The 19,362-nt window shown below is 43.3% G+C and overlaps 2 protein-coding genes and 1 long non-coding RNA gene across 4 annotated transcripts; 2 read left to right on the top strand and 1 right to left on the bottom strand.

Moving 5' to 3' along the window:
- The first annotated feature begins 714 nt into the window (after positions 1-714).
- LOC114275381 (protein PLANT CADMIUM RESISTANCE 2) lies at positions 715-3,964 on the top strand. The gene is made up of 4 exons (XM_082893971.1): positions 715-1,021; positions 1,318-1,389; positions 2,080-2,292; positions 3,684-3,964. The coding sequence occupies exons 1-4, from the start codon at positions 715-717 to the stop codon at positions 3,758-3,760; spliced, it is 669 nt and encodes a 222-aa protein (XP_082750097.1). The 3' UTR covers positions 3,761-3,964.
- Positions 1,531-19,275, bottom strand: LOC145801966 (uncharacterized). Its single transcript, XR_014343934.1, has 2 exons — positions 18,933-19,275; positions 1,531-3,989 (listed from the first exon to the last, which is right to left on the bottom strand). It is a non-coding gene; the product is annotated as an uncharacterized LOC145801966 (long non-coding RNA).
- LOC145801965 (uncharacterized) lies at positions 3,997-10,943 on the top strand. 2 transcript variants are annotated; one of them, XM_082893970.1, is made up of 4 exons: positions 3,997-6,317; positions 7,075-9,068; positions 9,156-9,738; positions 9,848-10,943. In XM_082893970.1, the coding sequence occupies exons 2-4, from the start codon at positions 7,089-7,091 to the stop codon at positions 10,768-10,770; spliced, it is 3,486 nt and encodes a 1,161-aa protein (XP_082750096.1). In that variant the 5' UTR covers positions 3,997-6,317; positions 7,075-7,088; the 3' UTR covers positions 10,771-10,943. The 2 variants fall into 2 exon arrangements, with proteins under 2 accessions (XP_082750096.1, XP_082750095.1); XM_082893969.1 differs by lacking the exon at positions 3,997-6,317 and having other exon boundaries at positions 6,324-9,068.
- Positions 19,276-19,362: the final 87 nt, after the last annotated feature.

Genomic DNA, 19,362 nt, shown 5'->3' with positions numbered 1-19,362 from the left:
TTACAAAAATTTTAAAAACTGTAATAAAAACTTATTTGATAATTTTTTTGGTTTATAAATGGTTGTCTTGATTTGTAAATTTGAAGAAAAAACATAAATTCAAAAAATGAGTTTATGTTGGTTTTTAAACAGAAATTTAAAAATTTTACTAACAAATTTTTTTTCTAATTAATTTTTTTCCAACTAATACTAACGGAAGGTGCAATTGGTAATGTTACTTTAAACCTTAGGGAGGGGATTATAATTTTTAAAATGTGAGGGATGTCAATGTAATTTATCAATAAGGGAAAAATTAGTATTTTAAAAAATTAAATTACTGAGAGAAAAAAATCTGTTGTAAAACTTTAAACTTTAAGAAGACAAATGTAATTTCCAAAACATGAAGAGGAAACTAATATAATTTACTCAAAAAAAACAAATTCATTTATTAGCATCTGGCCGCAAGTACCGATTTTATTTTTACAACTCAATTTCATAAAAACAGTTATAAAACTAGTCTATGCCGAAGTTTTAATAAATGCGTTTGCACTACGCGTTTGCACTCCTTGACCAAATTCATATATAAATATCACCAAAGGATCAATCAACTCACCCAAACATCCATATCTGAGTCATTAATTCTTCCTATCCTCTCTCTCTCTCTCTTCAAGATCTCTCTCAATCAATTAATCCACAAAACTCCATTTCTAAATCCACTACCACCACATCATCATCATGTATTCCTCAAACCCAACTGATTATCAGAAATTCACTGCGTCACCACAACAATCAGCCCCACCGCCGTACAGCCATCCGGCGACTGGCATCCCAGTTAGCTCCACCAACCAATTCTACCATGAGATGCCCCACCACCAACCACCCTCAGCGCCGTCGCTGTACGGCCAACCCCAAAGTGGAGTCCCAGTTAACTCCGGCAACCAATACTACTCTGAAAAGCCCCAACCAGCAATCCAGGTTCTGCCCAAATCACAAGTACCATGGTCCACCGGCCTTTGCGACTGCTTCGACGATGTCCCTAACTGTAAGTTCCATCGTTTTTCTAACCTGTACCTGGGTGTTTTTTAAGATTGGGGGTGGCAAGTGAATTTCATGCGCTGCCACCAAAGAGGTTTGACTAAACTCAGAGGTGGTTTAACAACCACCTAAATATATAAGTGACTTCTTTATTTATTTGTTATAAATTATCACATTAATTTTTTTATTTTTTACATATATATTTATAAAAAATTACTAAATAAGTTGTACCCAATCCAACCCCTCAGTGCAGATGTTTTCACGTGTCTTTGTTTTGTGACATTTTTTCTTGTTTTTTTGCAGGTTGCATAACTTGCTGGTGTCCTTGCATCACTTTCGGACGGATTGCTGAGATTGTAGACAAAGGATCAACATGTAAGTACTAATAAGGACCTGTTTTTCTTATGAAGTGAAATAGTTAATATATTTGGGAATTGTTTTCTTAATTGTATTTAAAAAAAGTAAAATAAAATTGTAAGCACTCTGCTTCATGACATCTACAATTTCGAGAATTGATTTACTTTTTTTTTTTAAAGTATATTTAATCTAACTGTCAATGTTCAATAAACTAGATTTTGGCAGGAAAGCTCCTTTATTTGAATCATACAAAACGAACTATTCATATCAATGTAGACCCATCCGCACCCTCAAAAAAATTATTTTATCCAAAGTTATAAAAAAAAAAAAATTATTTTTAATTTTTGAAAATTACCCCACTAAAGTTTTTAAAATACTACTATTGGCTACAATTTTAAAAATTGTTTTTGAAATTACTGCATTACTCTATTCGTATAAACTTACCGACATTTATTTTAAAGATTTTTTTAGTTATTATTATGAAAAATAGTACACTCCAAAAATTTTGTCAAAATTTTTAATAAATGTCTCACGTATGTGTGAGACTCACAGAGTCACACATTAATTGATAAAAAAAAATAAATAAATAAATTATTAAAATTTTTAAATCTTTAGCACTAAGCTATTATTATTTAGTACATTTACAACAGCCGTGTGCGATTGGAAATTATAATAAGATGTTTGGTGGTGATGTTTTTTTGGGTGCAGCATGTGGGGTGAGTGGGGCTCTATACACATTAATATCAATTGTGGTAGGGTGTCCATGCTTCTACTCTTGCTTCTATCGTTCAAAGATGAGGCAACAATACCTATTGCACGAAAGCCCTTGTGGTGATTGCTTGGTTCATTGCTGTTGCGAGTCCTGCGCCTTGTGTCAAGAGTACCGCGAGCTCAAAAATCGTGGTTTCGACATGACCATAGGTATTTTTTCTCTCCTTTCTCTCTCTCTAAATATAAAAACACATATATAAATATTATTTAATATCAAATTTATACTATTATTTTGTTTCAAAGTTCATATGTATTAATCAATAGAAGTAATAAATAAGACTTCCTATCATAGGTGAGAAATCACAATTACATAAAATATAAAAAAATTGGGGGATGCACCAATAAATCTCAAATTAATAACTTATACACTGTTTAGTCCTAAAAGTTTTCTTATAGACTGAAAAGTCCCATTACAATGTTTCAAACATCAGATTAATGTTTCGAACATTAAATTTCGAACATCAGATTAATGTTTCGAACATTAGATTTCGAACATCAGATTAATGTTTCAAACATTAGATTGATGTGCAAATGGGGCTAAATGGAGCATAAGAAAATTTTTAGGACTAAATGGTTCAACTTTTCAGAAACTAGGACTTATGGGTAAATTTTCCAAAAAATTTGATAAAATATGCCAATGATATATAATATTCTTATATATTTATACACAATATTAATAATAGAGTTAGGATTTTTGTCAAATGAAGGACAAGTCTTATTAAAACTATACCCATAAAAAATAGAGAGCAGAGAATCAAAACTTAAAATTAAAAATAAAATAAAATATTTAGACGAGCAAATTAGTATTGTCCAAACACTTTGTGGGAGCAAAAAATAAAATAAAAATATTAATAAATTATAAATAAAAAAATATTTTTTCTGAAGTCAATAGGCCAACAGCCGCCACTTGGCCTGCCACAGTGCACAATCATATAGCTAACTATATTTATCACTTTGGGACATGTACATAAGGGATTATTAGTTTTGCGTTTAATACTTTTTGATATTATCCGCCCTTCAAATTACATTTCATATCCATATTTTTAATACTCCTGAATTAGGATAGAATTAGTATAATCATTTCTTATTCCGTTGTTCTACCGACCACGAAAAGTAATTTTTAAATTTATCACCAAAGTAGAAGTTTCAATACGGCTCACCGCATGATTTTAATAAAAAAACAAAAACTACGACTTCGTCATACTTTTTGTTATGTCTAATTTTTTTTTCCTATTTCATATTTGTTTGAAATTATTTGGATATTGACTATATAGTGTAATGATTGGTTTGATAATATTTTAACTCCTTAATATGACTCTCTTAATCCCTCATTTTGTATTCCACCTCTTTCATGAAACTCAATAAGCCCCCATATGGAGACCGTTTGGGAAAATAATCGATTCAATTGACTAATTTTGTATCCAAACATGAGATTGGAGATTAGCCAAGACATATAATACAATTTCATAACCTAATTACCCAAACAAACACAGCCTTAATGCATTCTTATTAATGATATTTGGTTGTTGTAAATTGTTTAGGATGGCATGGCAATGTGGAGAAACAGAATCGTGAAATGGGTGTGGCACCAGTGGTTGAAGGAGGAATGAGCAGATGAAGAGCTATGCTACAAGTATAGAAATTATTCATAGAATGAATTACATACAAGATGCAAGAGGATGAGATTCACAGATAGATCTCATATATGGAACTTATTCTCTTATATCTTGTATGTTTATCGCTCTAATAATTTGTATACAGATACTTTTACTGGCACATAAAAGAGAGAATAAATCAATCTTGGATTGTTTGGCTGTGTCAAGCTGTGAATTATTAAAAGCATAGACCTATTGTAGGAGAGGGTTCAAGAAAGGAGTTGGAAAATTCGAAGATCGAATTCTCTAGAATATGATGAGAGGCTTAGATTCTTCAATAATCTCAACTTAGGAACACAACAACAAAGGAGATGATGGAGATAAGAGATTGGGTGAAGAAGAAGGCAAAATGGCTAGAGAATAGAATAATGGCAAGGCTCTCCCATTGATCTCCCACTTTCACTCTCAAGGTTGATAATGGAGAAGGGAAATTAGTTCTTTCCCAAGAGTTAAAAAATCTCCAAAATCCATCCCTTGTAAAGCTATGGGTGGGTGCTATTTATAGGCACCTCATGATGTAGGATGGAGCCCATGTGCAAGGCACATGGGGGATATTCTCTCTAACCACCTTGTCCGAGGGGGTGACCTCTCCGAGGAGGTGACTTCTCCGAGGAGGTGACTTCTCCGAGGATGAGAAAACCCCGAAGAGGAGATCACTCCCTCGGCGAACCCTTCTTCTTAGCCACACCTAACCAATGATCCCCAATCATCCCAAAGGGTCAGGGGTAGTCCCAGAGGACGTCCTGCCGCAAAATATTGCCGAGTCTCATGGACCCCCCGGGGTCGTGCCACCTCGACCCGGGTATAGGCTAGTTTAACCGAAGAGTGAATTTATCTCCACTCACCGTCCTCGGGATCGGGTCCTTTGTTCGGACTCCATTACGCCCATGGTTCTGGTACGTAGACCCCGGAAAGCTCCGAGCCCGCAAGTGTTCTGGGACTCATTAACGGAGCGACTTCTAGATTGCGTCTGAATCCGTTCGAAGCCAAGTACTTCGGATCTCTAGATTCGTGGATCCGAATCCTTTCGAGTCCGAGTGCCTCGGATCTCTAGGCTTGCTTAATACCCTTTCGAGTCCGGGCCCGAGTAAGTCTCTAGGTTCGTGGATCCGAACCCTTTCGAGGCTTACAGCGATTCAATCCGTTTGATGGCGATAAATCTGGGCCCATCGATTCTTGGACTTGCGATAAATTCGGGCCCACTAATCTTGGGCTATTGGGCCTAAATAATTTAGTGGGCTCAAATTAGCCCCTCTTACATTTGCCCCTTGCGTGTATGAGAAATTTTAAATTTCTCAGACATGCATACTGTCATTTCTTCGACCCTGTTTCGCATCACGTTTCCCAAAAAAAAAACGTTTTGTCACGACAGAGCCTATGGATAAAGCTGATGACGCACTTCAATTTACAGAAAAAATTGACAAGCAAAAATTTTATTTTTTTTTTTTTTTTTTTTTTTTTTTTTTTTTTTTTTTTTTTTTTAACGGCTACACACATTTTATTTTATTACTTTCGTTCAACAACCTGTAAAGTTTCAAAATCACATATTTTATATATACATAGCCTTATCACCAGAAACAAACTTTATCTTTTTCTTTTTATATTATATTTTTTTTTCTTTTTGGAGATATGGACAGCACCCTTCGGCAGCACCCTTCCTCTCTCTAAAAAGAGAGACCCAGCTTCTTCATCTTCAAGAAAGCTCTGTTTCTGTAATAACAGAGGCCGACCCCAGTTACTTGCATCCACGGCATCTCTTTTATTTATTTATTTTCTTTTCTGTGCTTCATCTTCCTTACCTCAGTAACGAATTTTTTTTTTTTAATTTATTTGCAGGAGATCAAACTCCAAGGACCCATTTCGGCACACTTCCTCTGCAAACTAAGATCAACCCAAGCTTCGTCTTCCTTACTTCACTATCGAAAATTTTCTGGTTGTACGTTGTTCATCGCCTCCGCTGCAGCTTCATCGCCAACCCACTGTCGGTCTCTCCGTTGCGACCTCTCCGCCAACCTTGACTGTTGTTCCGGTACCCACCACACACGTCGCCCGTTCAACGCGTCGTGTGTGGTCACCAACTCCTCAACGACGTCACTGCCGCTTCTGGCCTTAGGCTGCCGAGCTCGACCACTGTTGGCCTCTCTGCTGCAACTTCGCCATCGATCCCGACTGCCCAGAGACGACCACACCGTTGCCCATTCAACGGGACCCGTGTGGTTGTCAACTCCTCTGCGACAACACTGCTGCCTCCGGCTTCGGATTGTCCGACATTGACCACACACGTCCGCCCACTCAACGCGACGTGTATGGTCTTGCCTAGCACTGCACAGCTCGTCGTCGGCCTTGAGTGTGCTTGTTTCATATCTACGATCCGTGCTTGTGCGTCTCACACTTGCGGCCTTGCCACTGCCTCTAGCTGCGGCTTGCTCCGGCTCCGGTTTGCACCATTTCTCGGTTGGCACTATTTCTCAGCTTCTTCTTTGTCATTGTTGGCTTAAATCTACTCCGTCAAATCTGTGGGTAAGTATATATATATATATATATATATAAATATATATTTTAATCTTGGTGTAAACTTTTTTTGTAGAGTAAGCTTTTCAGAATTTCTAATTCCCATTTTTTTTAGCTCAAAGACTTTGATATACTAAGCCTTAATATTGATGATTTGAAATTCCAATGTGAGGCCTGAATTTGTTTGGATTTTGCAATTTTTGAAATAGGCTATGGGATTTATTTAAACGATTTTTCTGACTTGAAATTTGCCAAAGAAATTCTGGACTATTGCATAACTTGAACCATTGCTGCTGAATTTTGCCCTCGTAATAGAATATTTGCCACTTGAATTGAGCAAATAATATTGACTTGGGAGGAACACTCTTGTAATTCACATGACAATCCATTGAATCTTGCTACTGATGAGAAATGTAAAATACTTCGGATCTTGGGCCTGAAATTTGCTATTGAACTTCACTCTGTCCAAATTTTGAACCCCGTATAAATTGGACCTTTAATATAGAACATAGTGACTTTAAGAAATTGACCCAATTGAACTTCATCATGAAGCGACCTATGACATTGCACCTCTTATTGATGATAGAAGACGAAAATCTATATGTTGATGATGCACCCATTGGTATTAAAATTTGTTGAGCTTGAAGAATATCCAAGAAAATGAATTGTTGATGACGTCCGAAGTTGAATTTGTTGATAAACCCATCATGTTGCATGTAACAATATTCTGAATTTTAATACGGTCAACTCTTTAATATTTATACAGGTTATTTCAGCCATATGTCTTCTCGAAAGAAACCCGTTGTCCCGGGGTCATCGGAACCGGCTCTCATGAAAGAGAGGGATGTACCTCCGGTATCTGAGTGGAGGAAATCTCCTTATTTTGGTCGGAAGGACCCCTTCTGGCGGGCGGCTACCTCCACCACTTCTCTTCTATCTCCGAAGGCGGCTCCATTATGTCTCACTGAGGACACTGAGTCTGGACATGAGGCCCTCATTTCTCCTTCCTCGGTGCTACGCTTTCGAATTGAGCAGGGGGACTTTCCATACTGTTATCCTCAGTTCAAGGCCTTCTCAAACCCTCCTTTCGGTTGGCAAGAGTGGGTCGATGATGTCCTCTCGGACAGGAGCCTCTGTCAACGACTTCAGGAGGCCCGGCTATTGATCCCGGTGAAAATATCTAGATCTCTATCCATCCGTCGCAACAATGCTAGCCTGGAAGCCATGGCTCTTCGATGGAGCACCGAGACACACACCTTTATACTTGGCCAGCACGAGATGGGGCCCACCCTTGAGGATGTGTTCATGTTGCTGCGTTTGGAAGTGACCGGCCCTGATGCCTTCGACCCTGAGCAGACACCCCCCGAAGATGATTCTTTGATCCAATCTCTGAAGCTAAATCTTCAAACTTGTGGTCGGTGGAGTTCTGTTTTTGATGGTTCAGCGAGGAGGACTAGTCGAGTAAGGACGGACCGTGCCTCCTATACTGCATGGATCCGTCACTTCTTCAAGGATCTTCAGCCCTTGGCCAGAGATGCTGATCCTGACTCTCGGGAGTATGAAGCCGGTCCGATGTATGGCTCCAGGCTCTATTTCTTGGGATTTCTGGCTTGCTTCCTTTCATTCTTCATTCTTCCGAGCACACCTCCGGATTCCCTCAATCCTTTCGTCTTCCCCTTGGCAGTCAGGCTCTTCAGAGGAGATCGGATCCCTTTGGCTCCCCTATTTCTTGGGAATCTCTATTATCGGCTGGATCTGCTACATCGAGATATGGTTCGCTCCGTGGGTCGATATGAGCCTGTCTCCTTTATTCACAGCCAGTTCCTGCTATGTTTCTTCTTCGAGAGGTTCCCAAAATTTGCCCCTGCTCCGACTGTATTTGAGGCGGAAGTTCTTCGGGAGATAGTGGATAAAGATGGCCTCCCCGTGCTCGATACTGATGGGTCTCGGACATTTGAGAAAACGAAGTCTTGCCAGCCGTTGATTACACGTTGGTCACGTACTATTTCCACCTTATCCTTGAATACTCTGGTGGATGTTCCCCGACGCTTTGTGGCACGGCCGTATGTATGCCCACCTGTAGGTGTGGCCACACCGCTTATCTATCATGGTTCCTCCCGCTTGGTGTCCTTTCCTTTGCCGAAGAACATCCCTGCACCCTTTGTTGATATGCTAATTATGATCCGTCCGAGTTCATTACCGGTGTGGCATGAGGAAGGCGTTGATAGTGCCGTTTATAGGCCTGACCGTGTAGCATGTCAATTCGGGTTTGATCAATGTGCCCCGGGGCCAGCACCTCATTTATTATCATTTTCAGAGAGCTACGGGCGCTTCAGTCGCCGGCTTATACACACCGTGCTTCCCATATCCGGCTCTTTGACGATGCCAGGCTTGAGCCGAGTAGGGGGTTTCACCCCCTCTTTCAGGCGGTATTGGCAGAAGAATATCGATGCGTTTATTGCATTTGTCCAGAGCAGACCGACCGTATGTTTGCCTCCGCCGATTTATAAGAAGGATTCTTCTCTTCGGCTACCCGAGAGCCGAAAATCTGACCACATGTACGAGGGTTTCTTCACTTCATCTGCTCCAACTGACCCTTCTGCTCGGGCATCTGCTTCTAGCTTGGCAATTACTTCTCCAGAGCCAGTCCCTTTGAATAAGGCCTCTGGTCCTCGGACGACCCGCCTTAAGAAGATGGCTCACAAGAGGACTTCTGATGCCAGTCCTTCCGCTCCTCGCCTTTCCAAAAGGCTTCGTGAGGTACCCGAAATTCTTGATTTGAAGCTACTTTCCTTCTTGCGACTATACCTTCTAAAATGAAAACTTTTATTTGCCCATGTTATGTAGGATCCTGCGGTTGTTGACGTTCTCGGTACCGTGGCTCCTGGCCATGCTGCCTCCCCCAGGCCGGACTCAGACTTGGACGACACCCTCCCTTTGTCTGCAAGACTTGTGAAGATGTGCACCCCTCGTATAGCAGTTATAGATGACGATGATGATGAGGCTGAGTCCTTCGATCATTTTTGTGACCTTATTCCACGCACGCGTCGTCATCGCCCTACCGTAGCTGAGGAGGAGCACTACCTTGGTGACGAGTTTGTTGGGGCTCACCGTTCTGATGTTGAGATTGCTGGAGGGACTGATGCCACAGAAATTGATGTCGCGGGCCATGCTTCTAGAGGCGATGTAGAGATGAGGTGCGCCTCTGGGAATGGTGTGGAGGTGGATGTGCTAGAGATCTCTGAGACTCGCTCTGGCACTTATGGTGATTCTCATCCTCCGGCCCTCCTTCCTTCTTCAGGGATGACTACTACTGTTCAGGCTTCATCAGACATTGAGATCGATCAGGTGGTCTCTACACGACCAAGTGACTTTGTTGATGCTAGGAGTCCTTCAGTTGCCCCTGCTTTGCATATTGATTCTCCCTCTGGTAATCTTTCTTTCTGAAGTTTGTCATTTACTTATATCTGTGAGAAATCTTTACTTAAATGACTTTCCTGTTCCCTACCTCTAATAAGGCCTTCTTATCTTTTCTTCAGTGTTAGCTGCTAACGGGGTCTTGCCTTCACCTACCTCAGACTCTGCTCCAGTGTTAGCTGCTACCGGGGTCCTGCCTTCACCTGCCTCGGACTCTGCTCCAGTGTTAGCTGCTACCGGGGTCCTGTCTTCACCTGCCCCGGACTCTACTCCGACTCTCTTTGTAACTCCTCACGGTTCTCCTTCTCAAGGGGGAACACCTGCCTTTGAGACGACTGCCAGAGGTTCTTCATCGCCAGTGCCTTCAAATATTTTGGATTTGAATCTCAGTGATTTCCACATTGATAGTGATGCTTTTGGTCTGTCCCCTTATCGTTCGGCATTCTCAGGCTCGGGACCTCTGCCGGGAGTTACCCCTCCGGGTGGTTCATCTAACCCGATAGACATTGGGGAGATTCCTGAGACTAGCAACTTTCCGGCCCCAATTCCTCCTTCGACTTCTGGCAAAGTATCATTTCTCCATTATTGGGTAGCTCCTGAGTTTGCTTCAGTTCTACAGCTTGTGCATTCAAGTTACCCGGAGACCTTTGCTTCATTTGCTTGCCAGTGTCCACTCATTCAGACTGCTCTTCTCGAGTCTTTTGCCACTATCTTATATAGCTTGGACACGCAACGGTTGTGTGACCTTAATGGAAAAGTAGTCGAGACGGCGTATCAGGGGATCTCTGACATGGAGCGTCACCAAGTGGACTTATCATGGCTTCGGAAGCGCCTGGATATAGCTTCGAACGCCAGTCATCGGCTGGAACTTATGTCTGTGCTTGCCTCTTATCGCACCTCTATAGATGAGACAAAGGCAACTCTTCGTGAACTTGAGTCGGGTTATGCTCGGGCCTTGGAGACTTTAGAGGCACACTCTACTGTTTGTCCTCCAGATGTAGATGTGACGGGCAGCTTCTTCGAAGGTGTCTTTAGGAAAGATTGAGTTTTTTTTTATCATTACTTTCTTGCCCCTTTCGATAAAAATGTTTTATCTAGGACAATGCAATGAAATGACAAAATTTTTGTTGTTTGGATATTTTCGCATTGTTTTCTCATTCTACTTGATAAAATATTTATTTCGAATGATAGAACAATCATATGCACATGTTTATAAAAGCTGAAATATTCTCATTAGTTCTTCAACTTTCTTGACAAAAGCATAATAGATTCACTGTAGGTGATGGGATAAAACATACACCATAGAGAAAACCAGCTTCTTCATAACGCAAGGGAAATACAACCTTTAGACAAAGTAAGAAAGTGAAAATGAATTTCAACATAGATGAGTCCAACTATGGGTAGTAATGCTTGATAAACTTTGCATTGAGCGGGCCAGTTCGGAAGCTGTCTTCAACCCTTACAAGTTTGTAGTACCCGCTTGAGCTTGCCTGAACCACCTTGTAGGGCCCTTCCCATTTTGGAGAAAACTTGGGTAAAGGCTGTCCTCGCATGATTGGGTCTACAATCTTCCATACTAGATCACCTTCTTCAAACTTCCTTGGTACCACAGTCTGGTTATAGGCTCGGGCGATGGACTCATGATACCTTTCCATGACTTTTGCAGCTCTGTCATGCTTTTCCTCTAATGCTTCCAATCTGGTGGTTCGAGGCTCCAATACCATTCCCGAGGCGAGAGCCATTCGAGCAGATGGCGTTTCCAACTCTATAGGCAACACTGCCTCGGACCCATACACAAGGGAGTAAGGAGTTGCTTGAGTTGGCTTTCTCTTCGAAGTGCGATACGCCCATAGGGCTACTATCAACTGTTCGGACCAAGTCCCCCCAAACTCATCCATCATCTTGCTCAGAATCCTTATCAGTGTCTTGTTTGTGGCTTCCGCCTGCCCGTTCCCTTTTGGATAGTAGGGTGTGGATTTGTGATGCTTCACTTGGTAAGTCTCTAGGAGGCTCTTCACATCTTTGTTTATGAAGGGAGTGCCGTTATCCGAGAGGATGGTGTTTGGTACTCCAAATCGGCAAATGATATTCTCCTTGATGAAGTTCGCAACTGCAGGCCCCGTAGCGTTCTTCAGAGGAATTGCTTCGACCCACTTTGTACTCAATTCTGTGGCTGCGAGAATCCACTTGTACCCCTTAGAAGATGTAGAGATGGGCCCTATCAGATCAAAAGCCCAGGTATGGAACGGCCATGGCGTTCGGATACTATGCAGGTCTACAGCTGGAGCATGGATCAAATTTCCGTGTTTCTGACAAGTCTGGCACCTCTTCACGTGATGGGATGCATCTGACTCCATGGTCGGCCAGTAATACCCAAGGTGTATAAGTTGCTCGAACAGCCGAGCCCCTCCTTGATGTTCAATCTCGTGGGCTCTTCCGAGGACTAGATCTGACTCCTCCTTGGAGAGACATCTCAGGGGAGTGCCCTCAATACTTCTTCTATACAGCTTGTCCTGATCAAGAAAGTACCGCCTCGCTCTCCTCTTGAGGTGTGCAATGTCCCTCGGGCTCTCAGGTAGTGTTCCCTCTTTGAGATAGTCAATGTAGACTTGCCTCCAGTCAGGGGTATCAATTTCAAAGCAACTCTCATCCTCCCGGATGTATGACTGACACTTGGGGCATTCCCTCTGTAATTGATTTGAGTCCTTCTCCATCTCGGGCCAATAATAACCTTGTCTTTGGGTTCTTCTATACAGACTGATATCCCCATCCCCGCAAGACTTTTCATGGATCTGTTGTAGTCGGAAGCTTGCTTCTTGTTGGCCAATACACCGGGCTAGGAATCCGGTACCTCCTCGGAAGTAAAGTTCACCTTGAATAATTGTGAATTGGGCAAGCTTGGCCATAGTCAGTTTTCCAACTTTGCTTCTGAGTTGCTCGAGGACTTCTCCTCTCCAGTCCTCCGGAAGGCCTTTGTCTTCGGGTATTATTGAAGGTTCTGTTCTCTTCTTGATAACAATTGTTGCCTCTTCCTCTGGAATGTCAACTCTTGCCCCTAATGTTGCGAGGGCATCTGAAAACTTGTTGTCGGAGCGAGGCACATGCTCTATTTCGACCTTCTGAAATTTGTCAAGAAGCCTTTGGACTGTTGTTCGATATGTGGCCAAGGCAGGCTCCTTTAAGACGAACTGTCCTGAAACTTGCTTCACTATCAGCTTTGAGTCCCCCCGGATCCGAATCTTCTTGATACTGTGCTTCTCAGCTGCTATCAAGCCTAAAATAAGAGCCTCATACTCGGCTTCGTTATTCGAACAATGGAAATCCAGTTTATAAGACAAATATAACTTTTCCCCACTTTTGCTTGTAAGGACTATCCCGGTTCCTCCCTTCCCTCCGGCTGCTGCTCCGTCAAAGCTCAATGTCCAGAAGTTTTCCTCGGAAGCCATAGCTGCATGCACCTCTCCTCTTAATTCTTCATTCACTGGTTCATAGTCACCACTTGGAAATTGGGCAAGGAGATCAGCTAAGGCTTGGCTTTTGATCGCCTTGGGGGCTACACATGTGATCTCGAATTCACCTAGTGCTAACAACCATCTTGCCACCTTCCCGGTTAGAGCAGGCTTGCTGAGGAGGTATCGGATTGGATCACTTTTAGTGACAATCCGAATCTGGTGTGCTAAGAAGTAATGTCTGAGCTTTTGGACAGTGAATACCAAAGCTAAACAATGTCTCTCTACCGGGGTATATCGGACTTCTGCTCCTCGAATCTTCCGGCTGATGTAATACACCGGGCGTTCTGCTCCATCTACATCTTGGACCAATAATGCCCCTATGGACTTGGGGGTTGAAGTTAAGTACAACATTAGCGGCACCCCGGGCTGCGGGGCTATCATGGTCTGAGGCGAGGTCAAGGCTGCCTTGATTCTCTCGAAGGCCTTTTGGTGCTCCTGGTTCCACTCGAACTTGGCATCTCCTTTTAACAATGAACCGAAAGGGGCCGAGATCTCTGCAAGTGCTGGGATAAACCTCCGAATGTAAGACACTTTCCCGAGGAACTTCTTTAACTCCTTCTGAGAATGCGGGGGAGGCATTGCTCTGATAGATTTGACCTTGTCTTCATCTGCCTCGATACCATGCCTATGTACAAGAAACCCGAGGAACTTCCCGGCCGTCACCCCGAAAGCACATTTGAGAGGATTCATCCTCATTTTGAATTTCTGACACCTCTTGAATACCTTCTCAAGGTCTCGGAGATGGTCTTCTTCTTTCTTGGATTTCACCACTAGATCATCAACATAATCTTCCACCTCATGATGGATCATGTCATGAAAGATTGCAGTCATAGCCCTTTGGTAAGTTGCACCGGCATTCTTGAGTCCGAAAGGCATGACTGTATAGAAGAAGTTTCCGAGAGGTGTTCTAAAAGCAGTCTTTTCTGCGTCCTCTTCAGCCATCTTAATCTGATTGTATCCACTGAATCCATCCATGAATGAGAACATCTGGTGTCCCGAGGTAGTATCCACGAGGGTGTCGATGTGAGGAAGAGGGAATTCATCCTTCGGGCAAGATTTGTTCAAATCTCGAAAGTCTACACATACTCTGATTTGGCCATTCTTCTTCTTTACTGGCACGATGTTTGCTAACCACGTGGGGTACTGTATTGGCCGGATGAAACCAGCCTGTTGAAGTTTTTCAATCTCCTCCTTAATCTTCTCTTCGAGATCTGGATGATATTTTCGAGCAGCTTGCTTAATTGGCTTGGAGTTTGGGAACACATCAAGATAGTGGGAGACTAGGTCAGGATCTAGTCCGGGCATTTCCTTATATGACCAAGCAAACACATCTGAGTATCGGCTTATCAACTTTAACAACTGTTCCCGCTTTTCTGGGCTAAGGCTCGAACTCACGAATACCGGCCTCGGTGCATCTTGTCCATCACTCAGATCTATTTCGATAAGTTGTTCAGGCTGAGGCTTCGGCCCATCTTGCATACATTCTGGAGCCACTTCAGGCTTTATTACTATATCATTGTCAGGAGGCTCTTCTTTTGACTCGGAGTCGGTGACTGAAGAAACCGACTCCCCGCACCTTCATAAATAGTACACCATCTTGCCTCCTTCTCGAACTTTCATCACCTTTCGAGGAATAGGCGGACTTTCTGTTCTAGACATTGCCCGCTTACTTGATTCTGCCATCGGCTCCTTGTCATCTTTGATATCCTCCCAACGAGGAATTTTGACCCCTCGAGGCTTAGAGGTGGTGGGAACTTCTTCGATAGCCAGTTCGGTGAAGTAGATGGCATCAGAATAATGAGCTTCATGGATCTCGAAAGGCCTTTCTGTAGCCTGAATTGTCACCGTCTTCTTTCCCCATTTAGCCTTAACACACTGATGATAACTCGATGGTACAGCCCCATATCTATGCATCCAGGTCCTCCCTAGAATGATGTGATAATTTGCCTCAGAATCGATAATATGGAACTTGGTGGCCGAGCGAATCTCTCCAACGGCTAAATCAACAGTTACGCATCCGATAGTAACTCTCCTTTCTCCACCGAAGCCAGTGATGACTATCGGCTGCTTCACAATGCGTTCTTCAGAGATTCCGGCTTTTTCTAGAGTAGCGCGAGTCATAATGTTGATAGAGGCTCCACTATCTAGAAAGGCCCTTTTGAACTCAACCCCGTTAATAAAAACAGTCACATAAAGCGGGCGATTGTGAGAAAAAGGATACTTCCGATCAGCCTCGGAGAAAGTAATGGCACTAGATTGCTCTTTTGCCTTCCTCGGGATAGACCCCTCAGTCGACATGCATTCCTCATGGTGTGCCTCGGCTATATTAATGATAGACTTGGTGATTTCCGTTCTTGCCTCCCTGGAAAGTCCAAGCTGGTCAAAGAACTGCTTGAACTTTACACAGTCTTGCAGGGTTTTGGCATAGTGATCCGGATCTTTTTCCACTCTTGGAGGCTCGTAGTTAACCATCTCCTCGGTCTCCTCAAAATAAGATGCCACATAAACATGGTGTCCTCCTCTTCCATAGCATTCTTCTCCTCCTTCTGGATCAAAGGGATCTTTGCCATGAGTCATAAATGTTCTGCCCTCTGGATCGAGAGCACTTCCATAGTAAACTTGCTCACCCTCTGGCTCGAGGATGTCGTCCAGATAACAGTCATCGTCATCGAGATTAGCGATAGCCTCGATCATCGGGCCTTCATAAGCTATCATAGCAACATTCTTGCCCTTGTCTCGGTGTTGAGGATATGGTTGTTCTCGGATGTCTTGAGTCCCTCGCTTTTTGAACCTCAATTCGTCTGCCTCGACTTTATCTCTGAAGATTTTCCTGAGAGTCCAACACTTCTCTGTCGGATGTTTCAATGTACGATGGTAGACACAAAATTCAGGGCTCTCGCGGTCCTTTTTTGAAGGCATTTCTTCAACATAAGGCAATTTTAGCTCTCCGTCAGCCACCCATTCCTTAACTAGAGCTTTTACTTCCTCGATTCCACATGGATAAGAAACATTCCCCTTTTCACTATTATATTGCTTCCTCTTCTGGCCTCTATGACCTCCTCCTTGTGAATTTCGGGTATCCGGGGCAGAGGCAGCAGCAACGATAGGTCCACGAGATGACTTGAAACTAGTCTTGTAACTGGCTTTAAATCCGGACTCCTGAGCCTGAGGAATGCTAATGTTCCGAGCTGCTTCTATTAATGCCGAGAAGGTGGGTAGCTTGTGGTTAACTAGAAACATTTTGTACCTGCTCAATGCCCCTTCTAGACAAATTTGAACCAGATAACTCTCCTCAACTGCTTCATGACAATCCACGGCCTTGTCCTGAAACCTTTTGACGTAGTCAAGGATGTCTTCACTTTCTTGTTGCTTCTCTTTACACAATGTAAGTGTGGTCACCTTCTCCGCCACTTGAAAGAACTTGGAGTGGAATTTGTTAACCATTTCCTCCCAACTTCGGACAGAGTTTGGGGCCAAATTAACATACCAACTATATGCTCGGTCGGTGAGGGACTTAGAGAATTCTCTCAGTCGGAGGACGTGGTTTGACCCATGAATACCTAGAGTCTCGATGAATCGCACAACATGTTCTCGGGCATTTCCTTGTTTGCCGTCGAACTTGATGAACTTCGGCACTGTATACCCCTCAGGGTATGGATAGCTCAGCATCTCAATGGGGTAAGGCGGCTTGACGTCTGGATCAGGCAAAGAGGGTAAGGTCCTCTTGCCCCGTTCGAGATCGAACATGGCCTGCACATCGGCGAGAGTGAGAAACTGTTGAGGGAGAGAGTTTGATGGTGGTATTCCCGGGACTTGGCTTATGTACCCGAAGACTGAGCTAGGGGCGTCTTGGCCATTCTGGTGCTGCGAATTCATCATTGGTGAGGACATTTGACGATACTGGCCATCAGCGCCTATAGACAAGCCAGTTGGTGATGGGATATTGAATTGAGGCCCATAGAGTCCACCGCACGGCGCCGCTATACCGGGTTGTGCTTGCAGGTTTGTTGTCGGCACCAAAGGAGGCCCGCTTGGTGCTTGGGTAACATTTACTGGTGGCGTGACAAGATTAGGTACGGGCAGAGCTCCCTTTTGCGCCATCATGCTCCTTATGCTTTCCTGGACACCAACAGTCGCCGGAGCACCATTCATTACACCAGAAACTCCCCTAGTCACCATTGGATCTTGGCTTGGCACGCCATGGAGCCCGGGTATGGGCAAACTGCTGCCGCCTACTGTGGTTTGAGCATGTGTTACTGTGGCTGTGTTGCCATGAGCCATAGGTTGATTGGGGCCTACTTCTCCTTGGATTTGATTTTGCGCTCCGGCGGGAATAACTCCACCACCAGTTTGATTTCCGTTTGGCGCCGGTGCAAAGTTGGAACTCATCACCAACATGGTGTGAGTGAGATTCTGAAGAGTGGTAAGAATCTCTTGCTGAGTATTCTGAAGTCCTTGAATGGCTTCAAGCAAAAGTGGTTGATCTGGAGCTATGGTTCTGTCATCACCACCATTAGAGGATCCTTGTTGGTGAACTTCATCTTCTCCCGCCATCCTTGTTGGAGTTGTGTGGATTCCAGATCTCGTTGAGACCATTAACCAATCCGCCTCCCCAGCGGAGTCGCCAAAATGTAGGAGAGGGTTCAAGAAAGGAGTTGGAAAATTCGAAGATCGAATTCTCTAGAATATGATGAGAGGCTTAGATTCTTCAATAATCTCAACTTAGGAACACAACAACAAAGGAGATGATGGAGATAAGAGATTGGGTGAAGAAGAAGGCAAAATGGCTAGAGAATAGAATAATGGCAAGGCTCTCCCATTGATCTCCCACTTTCACTCTCAAGGTTGATAATGGAGAAGGGAAATTAGTTCTTTCCCAAGAGTTAAAAAATCTCCAAAATCCATCCCTTGTAAAGCTATGGGTGGGTGCTATTTATAGGCACCTCATGATGTAGGATGGAGCCCATGTGCAAGGCACATGGGGGATATTCTCTCTAACCACCTTGTCCGAGGGGGTGACCTCTCCGAGGAGGTGACTTCTCCGAGGAGGTGACTTCTCCGAGGATGAGAAAACCCCGAAGAGGAGATCACTCCCTCGGCGAACCCTTCTTCTTAGCCACACCTAACCAATGATCCCCAATCATCCCAAAGGGTCAGGGGTAGTCCCAGAGGACGTCCTGCCGCAAAATATTGCCGAGTCTCATGGACCCCCCGGGGTCGTGCCACCTCGACCCGGGTATAGGCTAGTTTAACCGAAGAGTGAATTTATCTCCACTCACCGTCCTCGGGATCGGGTCCTTTGTTCGGACTCCATTACGCCCATGGTTCTGGTACGTAGACCCCGGAAAGCTCCGAGCCCGCAAGTGTTCTGGGACTCATTAACGGAGCGACTTCTAGATTGCGTCTGAATCCGTTCGAAGCCAAGTACTTCGGATCTCTAGATTCGTGGATCCGAATCCTTTCGAGTCCGAGTGCCTCGGATCTCTAGGCTTGCTTAATACCCTTTCGAGTCCGGGCCCGAGTAAGTCTCTAGGTTCGTGGATCCGAACCCTTTCGAGGCTTACAGCGATTCAATCCGTTTGATGGCGATAAATCTGGGCCCATCGATTCTTGGACTTGCGATAAATTCGGGCCCACTAATCTTGGGCTATTGGGCCTAAATAATTTAGTGGGCTCAAATTAGCCCCTCTTACACCTATCCACACTTTTTTTTTGTTTGCATACTCTGTAATGTGTTGGATTGTTGTTATAGTTACATTGTGACTAATAAATAATTAATCTTTGTTTTAAGCTTCATGACGCGGCATGTCCCGCTAAAAATAGTGATGATGTTGATGCTTTATTTTGGTAATTAGACTTAACAGTGTGTTTGGATTTAATAATTCAAATATAAAATAATGTAACATTTTGATTCAATTAGTCTCATATTTTTAACGTAATTACACTAACATCTATTTTAATAAGATTACATTGATCCAAACTAATGTAGATGGTAAGTAGATATTGAAATACACATGATTAATATACATTTTAGTAAAAAAGATATGGCGGCATCTTTTTTTTATTCATACTCTAATAAATTATTGATGAAAAATATTTTAACTATTAGATAAATTAAAATTTCA

Source organism: Camellia sinensis, chromosome 11 (genome assembly GCF_055761805.1).
Source record: "Camellia sinensis isolate YWXY chromosome 11, ASM5576180v1, whole genome shotgun sequence".
Classification (NCBI taxonomy): Eukaryota; Viridiplantae; Streptophyta; class Magnoliopsida; order Ericales; family Theaceae; genus Camellia; species Camellia sinensis.
The sequence above is the reverse complement of the archived record's forward strand: the minus strand, read 5'-3'. Positions and strand labels throughout refer to the sequence as shown.